The sequence below is a fragment of the Phaethon lepturus genome, unplaced genomic scaffold (genome assembly GCF_000687285.1).
Source record: "Phaethon lepturus isolate BGI_N335 unplaced genomic scaffold, ASM68728v1 scaffold18247, whole genome shotgun sequence".
NCBI lineage: Eukaryota > Metazoa > Chordata > Aves > Phaethontiformes > Phaethontidae > Phaethon > Phaethon lepturus.
The window spans coordinates 15,171-26,195 of NW_010554236.1; the positions used below are offsets into that span (position 1 = coordinate 15,171).

The window sequence follows — 11,025 nt, forward strand, 5'->3', positions numbered from 1 at the left end:
GTTCTCAAAATGAAATTTTAAGTCATTCCCTGTTGGGAGTCAGTAAGTTACACTTACTGAACATAAAAGTTGCACTTCATGAACGTAAAAGTTAACACTTATTGAATGTAAAAGAACGGTAAGAGTTGCCTGTTACCACTGCAAAGCAGATTATGCTAAGCTCCTATGTGGGTAATTCTCACCTGTATTGCTTAGATTAGATTTGGTTTTAGGTCTGTTTTCTGCTTATTATTTCATTTCATTGGTGATTTTTTTTTTCTTATGTGCCTCTAGGTCAACATGACTGTGTGACTGTCATCAACAACTTCTTTCCACGTGAAAGGCTGGACTACTATACTAAACCACAGGGCTTAGATAAAGAACCAAAACTGCCAGTAAAATTAGCTGGGCCTCTACATAAAATTATTACTACTACTAACATGCATCCTGTTAAGGTGGAGTAATATGTAAATTGCATATGTTTGTTGGCATGGGAACTGTTTATGTCAGAAAGCATTCAACTCTTCTGAGTCCAATTGAGATCAAAAGCATTATCCATTAATTCAAGTGCTTCTGAAAACGAGAAAGAATCAGCCTCAACATTTAGACATGACTCGAAAATGAAGCTATTTCAGCGCTTATATACACCAGAATCTTGAACTAACACCTTTTAGTGGAGAGATTCTTATTTTTTGTATCAATAACCATACATAGGTTTCTTTTTTGGCTTTCTTTTTTTCTTAGCCCCACTTGAAATGAAAACATAAAACAAGTTCCTGTCTTAAGAAAAATCTTATTGTTCTCTCAATGCTTGTCTCAGCATGTATCTTCCTACCTTCATCACTCGTTCACCATAGTAGCATCTACTGCTGCTGCTGTTTGTGAAAGTATGGGGAAGAGATGTTTATTTTTACTTCCCAGTGTATTTGCTGAAAGTAATGTCTTTCATGGTTTGCTCTTCCAGTGTAGTTCAGAGAAATGAACACACCTAAATTCAAAGACATGTTTCTTGGGTTTGCCATTCAAAGACAGGAATTTGTCAACAGTTGCCAGCCAGGTATCTGCAGTACATACAAACAGTAATGCACCAGTGGCAGCTAATTTAGTGAGCAGAATATACAGTTTCTCTTAAACGGTTAGTTCAGTGCTTTACTAGTGTACCTGAAGTACTCCAAGATTGTGTGAGGTTGATGTGTTCTGTGCAACTGCTTAAATTATACAAGTCCAGTTTATTTTAGGTGTTCAAAAGGAAAGAGATTTTAGGACAGTGTATGGTAGTTTCTGTGACGGTTTATTTTGAAATGGTTTTGATTGTTCAGGTTCTTATTCTGGAAAAATCCTTATTATTTGTAATAGCAGTCTTAATTTTGAATATTTCTTTTATGGGAACTGTGAATTACAGTATACTACATAATAATACTAAATAATGACCAAAAAAAGAAGGGGAAGACTGCATAAGGCAGAAGTAGTATTAGATAACTCCACTGAAGTTTAGCTACAAAGCTAAATAAAAGCTAGATAACCTTTAATGCTAATGCACAAGTTTAAAAATATTAGTTCCTAACTGGATTACCTTTTCTGCAATCTTTCTCATAGATTGTGTTGCTGGTGAAAGAGAACCCTCTATTGGCCGAAGTAGAAGCACTGCAGAAATGTTACAGGGTTCTGGATCTAATTTGTGAGAAATGTATGAAGCAGAAAGATATGAATGAAGTACTTGCTATGAAAATGCACTACATCAGTTGCATCTTCCAGAAATGTATTACATTCTTAAAAGAGCGAGAGGATAAGCTAGATGGATTTATCAAAAGGTATGTATTTTTGCAGAGAGATCTGAAGGCATATAGATGAACGAGCTTTACAGATTTCCAAAAAAGACAACTGTAATAATAGATTGGATTGTCTTGGACAAAGGCTATGCCAAGTAAATTTTGAAATAACCCAAGCTGCAGTCACTTCAGGGTGGCACTGACGCCCTTTTTTGTATCTGAAGTGGCTTTGTCCTTTCCTGGGGTACAAAGGAAACATTCCTAGAGTTTCAGCTCCCTGCTGGAACTGGTTAGAGCTTGGCAATCACACATACACTGTGAAGCAGCAGAGCGCAGCATGTGATGGAGAAAAAGGGGAGTGATCGGCTTGAAAAAAGAATTTCTCAATGTCCGATATGGATCATCTGGGAACATTTCTTTTGCCATTTTGCTCTCCAGCAGTCATACAGGGTGAGATTTTTTCCCAAAACCACTTAAGCAACTAAGAACTGCAAATCCCACTGGCTCTGGATGAGACTTGGACTCTTAAATCACTTAGATCTTTAGAACCTACTCAGAGTTACAAAACCAGCTGCCTGATCTTAAGTATCAAAGTAAATGGCCTGGCTTTTAGAAGGATCACATTCCCCATAGACCTCTGTGGATTTCTACGTGATACTGAAAATAAATTATGAAGTCAGCTTTCATATACTGAAATGAAATAGTTCATCAGTGATCCACATCAAAAAGTAGGAGCCCACCAGATAAATATAGAAGTGTAAATAAAGCAGAATTTATGTTTTAAAGTATTGTGATTTCTTCAGTGTCTATTTTTACAATGCTCATTTTTAAATACAACAAAGCGCTTTGCTACTTCAGTCTGGTGTAGATACTAGTCTACCTGTAGACGATTATTTTTCTCTCTGTGGCTGAATTAGTAAGCAGTTGTTTCAGAGCATACTTTTAGTAATGATTGTGCATTAGAATAAAAATAATTTTATTTGCATTTTAAACACTGTTGCGTTTGAAGTTGTCAAATTATTTTGAATTATAATTCTTCTCTAATTTAAAAGAGGACAGAGTCAGGAGGACAGAGTACAGAATGCTGTGTATTTGTTCTTGAACATTTACTATGTGATTTGTTACTTGACTTTGGTTTTAAAAAATTTAGTCTCTTGAAAGGGAGAGATAAAGATGGTTTCCCTGTATATCAAGAGAAGCTAATTCGAGAAAGTATACGAAAGTTTCCTTACTGTGAAGCTACGTTGCTCCAGCAGCTTGTGAGAAGTATTGCTCCTGTTGAAATAGTAAGTTATTCCTATCATGAAAATACTTTCTAAGTAACTTGCATAGTAAATTCAGTTTAAACTAAGCCATCTTTCTGTTTCTCAGCTTCTGCAATGTATTATATTAAGCACAGGTTTTTGAATGTCCCTGAACTCTGTGCCAAACTGGAATCTTATTTTACATATTGCAGGAAAATGCTCTAAAATACTTCAACTAGTAGTTTTTTTTCCTGTGCCCAGAATGAATGCTTAAATACCTCAGCTTTTAAAGAAAATTGGAACAGTTTCTTTCTGTGTCAGGGCTTTCTTTTCCTGCTCTGGGATGTCTATTCAGTTTTTCTTTGCCAATTCGCTTTTACAAATTGTAGATTCAGACACAGATGAAACCCATTGTACACTCTTTTTTTCACAATGTCTAAATTCAATTTAGGATCAAATAATTTCCTAGATGTAATACATTTCTAGTGTACACAAGAAGTTGGTAACATACAATGGTAGAAGAAGGGAAAATATTCTGTAAAGCTCCTTTTGTCACAGGGAGAGGCAAGATGATGCAACATAGACTAAAAATGTATATCTAAGTTAGGAAATCAAAATCACAAGTAAAACATTTAACTTCAGTTTCCCTCATACATCTTTGCTAACACACTCTTCCTGATAGTGCTATTAATTAGTTCATAATAAATCTTACACAAGAGTTGTTACTCTTTTTTAAGAATATTCTCTCTGGTCTCTTGAGAGCTAGATGTTACATGCACTAACACTGGGGAAGTGAAACAATTTTGAGACATGTTTGGATTATTCTGAGTGAATTAAAAATAGCCTCCATCTTAAGTGGCTCCAGTCTACTAAAATGTCCTGAGGCTTAATGCAATTCCTACTGTTTGTCTAAGCCGGAAAAATAAACACAGTGTGAAAATACAAGCTATCGTGATGCATTAAGACTTGCTTTAGAGTAAACATTTTCCTTCCTGTCCCTTTTTTTTTTTAGAATAGCTTGCAGTCTTTTCTGCCTTCTCCCTTTAAAGAAACACAGTTTGTTGCATTGGATTTCTGTCCATTATGCAGAACTAGGAAGGAGGAGATGCTATAAATTTTTAATTGCATGCCAAAGACCTTGACCTTTGGCATGCACAATTACTTGAATTCAGTCTGGGAATCTCAGCATTGTCGTAGTAGTTATGATTGTGCATATTCCATGGTAGTCTAACACTTTAAGGATTTAGTTAGAGCTGCAGCAACTTGGCATTTTTTTCCTCTAATGTTTACATCACTGCCCAAACGACTAGTCGTAATTTATGATTACCAGTAAAATATACTAAATCCTACTGCTTGTTTTGCATGGGAAAGATACTAAAAATAATATCTAAGTAATAATATGCAAGTAATTGTTTCGAAGATTCCAAGTTCTGACCATTTGGTCTGTCGTATCTGAGTACACTGAGCACAACAGTATTTCAGTGACAAGCAAAATACCTTTCTGTGTGCCAGCACAGAAACTAATCTGCAAAAACCTGCTGCATATGATCTACAAGCAGGTGAGAGGGTGTAAAGAACACTGAGTTCCTGAGTAGTAGTATTAATAATTTACAGAGTTTAAACCTGGTAATTTTCATCCTCCCTTCTACAGAAGCTAAGGACTGTTAACTTATATACAAAGATCTACCTAACTGTATAAATTGTGCGTGTTAGTTGAAGTTCTGTGATTTAGTTTTATGTTCTTGCTGCTACGGCATCTTCAGTGAGACTGCAGCTAGCCGCTTGGAAGCTTGCATTGCTTGTTCCATTTTTCTTGTGGGTGTCCCTTTTTATGATGGTGTTGGTTTTTACTCTCATTACCACCTCTTGTTTTACCTTTCAGGGTTCTGATCCTACAGCTTTTTCTGTACTTACACAAGCTATTACCGGCCAAGTGGGTTTTGTGGATGCTGAATTCTGTACAACTTGTGGGGGAAAGGGAGCAGACAAAAGATGTTCAGTATGTAAAATGGTAAGAATCCATAAATAGTTATAATGAATCACAAAAAATAGTGCCACTGAGGTGCTGAGGATTCTGAATGCTTGACTATTTATTTACTGTGTAGACTTACGAGGAATGTCATGTATGCCTACATTGAAAATGTGCAAGCCCTCTACTTCCGAGAGAGATGCCTGAAATTCACAAGTAGGAGTATGTGGCTTTCCAAGTGTGTATGTTTAAGAATTAAGAAAGAGTAAAATTTCTGTATGTTTAGAGTTAACAAAACAAACTATTCTTTATAGAATTTTATATAGGTTAGAATCAGTCCATAAGACCTTACAAATTGCTTAAAAATACTATTAGGTAATATACATAAAAAGATTTAACTTGGTACACTAAGAAATACAAGAGTATTGTATCTTTTTTTTTTAGTACGTAAAGATTAATTGATAGCTCTGATAACTTTCAGGTGATGTACTGCGACCAGAACTGCCAGAAAATGCACTGGTTTACCCACAAAAAAGTCTGCAAGACCCTGAAGGAAATTCATGAGAAACAAGAACTAGAAGCTGCCAAAGAAAAAAGGAAACAAGAAAAAAGGCAAAAGAAAGGTTAGGATCTGTAGTTTGCTTGCTGAAACTAATGCTGCATTAACTGCACCACAAGGAACAACAGTAAGAGGTCTTAAAATCTGTAACAGCTGAGGTTGAAAGAAAAGTCTTTGTTGTGACATAACAGCATACCTGCATTTGTTGGAATTCTAGCCTTTCAATTTACAACTGCTGTGTACTTTCTAAAATCTGGTTTTTAGCATGAGAGTTACACAGGGGTTTCTACAACTAAAGCATTCTGAATTACACTGCACTGTTTCAAAATCCAAATCTTTAATCAAAATTGTGCAGAAGTTTTCATACTCTCCCTTCCGTTGGAGGTGTTAGGACAAGTTGGATAATAAGAAAGTAGCCCACTGCTTCCAGTTGGAAAGGTTAATGTAGATGTTAATTCTCGTGTAATACTTTCTTCTTCATAATCACAGTATCAAGTTGTTTTGTGCACTTTCAATGTGAAGAAAGCAAGCATTACTTTTTAAACTGTTAATGGTGTTTTCCTCCCCTCAATAAGCAAATAATTAATACATAATGGCATATATAGTGCCACTGTATCACACCCCCTTCCCCTTAACTTACTCTGATACAACGTTTCTGTATGTGAAATAATAGGAGAATGGGGGGTGAAATAATTTTTTCCCTTTTACAACTTACTAGATACCCCTTCCCTTGTTTAGGGATTGTGGATATGCACTGGTCAAATCACACTTTTCTTATAATGGTAGTGTCCTTCACTTCAGTTGGACTGTAAAAACTTTAGCAGGATATAAATTAGAATAAATCAGTAATTATTGAAGTTTTCAGCAGCTTTCTGCAATGATCCTGTTACAAGAGTTGCTGTTGCATGGGATCACGATGACTGTGAAGTTGGAGGCAAGGATACTAGAAATCGTGGAATATATTGCGTACCAATACAGCTACCTCACACTGGTGACAAATACACACACTTGCAGGTTCATATTAACTGAACAAGTCAGTGGCCAGGTCTGTCCTCTTCAGAGGTAGAGACAGAATCTGGGTGGATGGCTCTTCCCCCTCCCTTCCTAAAAAGGGAAGCTAATATTTTTGGCATGTTACTACTGCACTACCTACATGTTAATCTCCACTAACTTCTTCAGATACATGGGCAACACACTATAGACCTTCTCAGGTTATGCACTGTTAGCAAGATGGTGAATCCTAGCTTCAAGTCACCTTGTGAATGGTGTTGTATCAAAGCTCTTCTTATTAACACCAATTTTATTTCAGAAAGCTAATACCCCCTACAAATCCTATACATTGGGGAGGGGAAGGAAGAAAACTCCCACAGCTGCAACTACAAGCAAAACCAAGAGTTTAAAGAGTTTCTGCTGTACAAGGGCAAGTGTTAAGGATGTCTGTGCTTCAGCCTGTGCTTAAGGCAGTTAGCTCTATAGCCAAATGAGACCTTGGGAGGGCTTTGGCGGTGTTGTGGCTAGCTGTGACACTGTTTTCATGTGGCTATCAATCATAACAGAGAGTAAGAAACCAAGATGAACTCCTGAAGGTGCTGGGGCCCATTGTTGGTGCAATGGCTGATTCCATTCCTTGCAGTCAGGTTATAAATTTTAGGATGACTCACTTCAACCAAAGTTCATTGTGGTCAACTGTTCATTAGAAAGTAATTTCTTCAGTTTGTTATATGCAGAAGTGCTTCCTACATAATCATGTACATGCCTTTTTTTTTTTTTTTTTTTTTTTTGGTAAAGAAGAGGAAACCCCCCCTGTACTCTATGTTTAGGCAGCCTGCAGCCATTCTTGGAAAAGCTGACTGTAAGAATAGTATCAATAAAGCATGTTTGAATTTAAGTTAAAGTAACTGTAGTGTCCTACTCTGCTCCTCTACATATTAAAAAGAAGTATGGCAAAATTGGAGATAAGTTAATGACAGCTTTGTGTGGGGTTAGTTTCAGAGTAATCTTACATCAAGTTAAGCAGAACTCTAGTGTCTTAGGTCTTTTTTGGTGAAGCTTGGTTAAAGAAACCACTTTTGTAACTGATGCAACGATTCCTAGTGTTTATTGCTCGTCAACAATAAAAATGTTTGCCTGCAGATGAGTTCAGTGTTTACTGATGATGCAATTTCTCTTTTGTTTAGATGAAGTGCAACTAGTAGAGGGTGGTTCTACAAGTGAAGAACAGTCAGATCCTGGTCCAGATACTACCAAAGAAGTGGATCCAAATCATGCTACTGACCAAATGGAAGAACCTGAATTTACCAAAGAGACGGAGGCACTAGCCGTGCATCCTGAAAGTCCACAGGAAAGTGAGACTGGCTTAGCTGACATTGCTCGTCAAAAAATTCAAGATTCTGAGGAATAAGAAGAGGGTAGGAAGGGACTAAGGGTTCCAGCTATGTCCCTGTACCACAAGGGTCCTAAAGAATTTTTTACGCTGGCCATGTCTGAGTTCTTACAGCATGGCTTCTGCAAGACTCCTTTTGAAAGACAGCATGTCTCTGTCCATCATGAGATGAAATACTGGCTAATTTCTCTAATTCTCTCTAATTTCGGGTTCTGTTGTAGATTGTCAAAATAGGTATTTATTATCTGATAAAAACTAGAGTGGCATAGATCCATCTGTATGTATACCAACAGTAAGCATAGTAAAAATCTATGAGTATCTGTGGGTAATCAGCCACTTAGTGAAAAATAAAAAGCATTTGATTTGGATTATTCATGTTTTCAGAGCCTAAAATCTATTTTAATTGTAATTTAAGTATTTTTTTCTGCAAGTACACAGAACTGTAGTTTAAAGCATTGGGAAGCCAACTGTTAAATTGCTTTTTTACACCACTTTATGAAGCTTTATCTGAAGGAATTCAGCAGCATTTAAGTTTCTGAAGATACTCATCTGAATTCTCAACTTTTAATGACATTACTGTAAATATTTTGACTAGTGAGTGCACAACAATAGTGTCTTTTTTGTGGCAGTTTTGTTAAATGATACTGCTGTTTCAGATGTTTCAAGCTGACTGTGAAGTTTCAACAGAATTACTTCACTATTGCTTTGGTCAAAAATATTCCAAGTTTGTCGAAGTCTAAAGAAGGGAGGACTAGAATGATTTAAAATATTTTGAATATTGGCTTCTAATGGTTTCAGAATCTCAGCTTTCAGGTAAAGGTGCCTTAGAGCACACTGGGATGTTGTTTATGAATAAACATAAAAGATGTTTAATATTGCACACACTGAACCTGGTCACAGTGAATTAAATGGGAAAATTCATGTGTGCATTGATACAACTGGGATTTCACTTAGGCTTTCAACTAAATACCGTATCTAGAAAATAGATTCCCTTAACTATGCTTTTTTCCACTCAGCTTTACTACTGTGTCTCGTGAAATCAATGCGAATGCCAAAACCAAAAGTATCGCTTGCTGCATAAGGATGGCAAAATTTGAAATTCTCTAATTGTTGGATGAATGACTGGTGTTATGAACATGGCAATATGCTTCAACCTAGAGGAATAAGGACCATCCTCAAAACAGAGGAAAAATGCTGTTAATTTTTTACTATGTAATATATTGAAAGTTTTTGTTTAATATTCTGAAAACTGTAAGAGTGAGGATACATAAATGCATCTGTGCAGGAAATGTATCTGTGTTTTAATTTCAAGGATTAAAAGAATAAATTCTGAAGAATAAAGGGAAGTTTTTTAAAAGAAACGAGATGAATGGCAATTCTTGTTTACTGCATCTGTTAAAGCCTGTTGGGACATTTGGTGACGTTCTCATTTGACATGCATGGGCCTCCTGTAGCTTGGGTGTACAACATTAATGTCCCTCATGACAATTGGCAAGGAAGAGGTGCATGCCTGGAACTGAGATACAAAGTCACGATGCAGTCGCTGTCCACTCTTGGATCTGGGAATGCAGAAGTGCTGCTGGTTCCCCATTCTACACGTAGCATTTGGGGCGCACTGGGATGTCTTGCTCTTTAAGGCTTCTCTGAAAATGTAAGCCCTTTAGGACAAATGATTCATGATTTCAGAAGTGTAAAAGCCACAGCACAAATCCTGCTTTCACTCTGCCATCCAACGCTTCTACGAAGAAAAGCCCAAGCAATAGGAGAAATTATGAACGTTGGGAATAAATAGGTGTGAAGTGAGGGATCGTTGACACAGATTACGCAGTTGTGTTCACATTCTAACTTGAAAAGGCTTCAAAGTCACTGAGCAGAGGCTGCCACACTTGCCTCTCTGCAGAGTCTCAGAGAGCAACATCAATCCAAGCTAGGATCCTGGTGCACATGGACGCTCCAGAGCTACCTCTGTCTTCCTCAGCTTGAGGTGGCAACAACTCTTCTGTTGGAACATCATGGTTGATAGGTCCTGCATAAACCTGTAGCAGCAACTAGCTCTTGCATAATCATGACTTGGAGGAAACATCTCATGTGACGTGTAGCTTATAAGGAGCTTAAATGAAAATTCATATGCAATTGATTCCTTAAACAAGGCTCTAAATGGCAACACAGCTGTGGAGTGCAAAGCCAACAGACAGACTCTTGCACCTTCAAGTGTGTGGTTTTTTCCCCTCCACTAGGAAAAATGGAGTTCTCGCTTCTTCGGCTGTTTTGCTAGATGTAAGAAAATAGCAGCTGTGAAGCTACGTCGCCTGCTTCATCATAGTTCTCGCTCCCTAACTCACTTTTAGGCTAAGTGCTTTTTCATACCTACTCTCTCTTCTACTGTTTTCTTCACCTTGGGAAATCTGATTGAATTAAGAATATATATAAAAGCTTCTAAAACTATTTGAGCATATCTTCTAGTGAACTAAATGTTGCATGTTCAAATCACTTTAGATTTTTGATGCAGGTAGAATTTCAAGGTTTTTCTCCATCTAACTAAAGGGCATTCTCAGCAAAATTTGAAGTTACCTTTGTAATTTGAGTATTTCTTTGCAGATAAATAGCTAACAGTATCCCTTTTTCACTAACGGCTCTAAATCAGACTCAATCCTTTTGACAAAGCTCAAAAGTATATGGAAAGCACTGCCTTTTAAGTAAGGTGGACATGTTGGCCATCAGTGATTCTACGGACTTGTGGATTGTTGGACAGCACCCAACATTTACAAACTACAAATGTGAACGTTACAATAAAGAGCGGCTGGATGCCACAGTAGGGGTTTTTTGTTAATCTATGTATTCCTGGAACACTTGTGTGCAACAGTGGGAGTGACAGAAAATCTGAGAGGTTTTGATGGACTTTTCACCATCAAAGATTATATATGTATAAATTAACTCAGAGTCTTCTCTGAGCCCATCTATATGCTCAAAAAGACTACAAGAAGCAATGTTAAAATTCTTTAACATTCGCTCATGTAAAATGTATATTTTCCTTGCAAAATCTACAGTCTTTGGGGAAAATGTTAGTTGTTAAAAAAGATTATATAATAATAGAGTACTGAGAGAGCTGGCAAAGGAGCTTG

General features: G+C 37.0%; 1 protein-coding gene across 1 annotated transcript in view; it reads left to right on the plus strand.

Annotated features, from left to right (window-relative positions):
- ANKMY2 (ankyrin repeat and MYND domain containing 2) overlaps positions 1-7,921 on the plus strand; it is a gene marked incomplete at its 5' end in the record, with an annotated part of 20,469 nt that extends 12,548 nt beyond the window's left edge. Inside the window, 6 exons of the mRNA XM_010291794.1 lie at positions 274-434; positions 1,576-1,790; positions 2,899-3,034; positions 4,875-5,003; positions 5,443-5,584; positions 7,698-7,921. Coding sequence (XP_010290096.1) covers positions 274-434; positions 1,576-1,790; positions 2,899-3,034; positions 4,875-5,003; positions 5,443-5,584; positions 7,698-7,921 — 1,007 coding nt within the window. The remainder of the gene's footprint in view (positions 1-273; positions 435-1,575; positions 1,791-2,898; positions 3,035-4,874; positions 5,004-5,442; positions 5,585-7,697) is intronic.
- Positions 7,922-11,025: the final 3,104 nt, after the last annotated feature.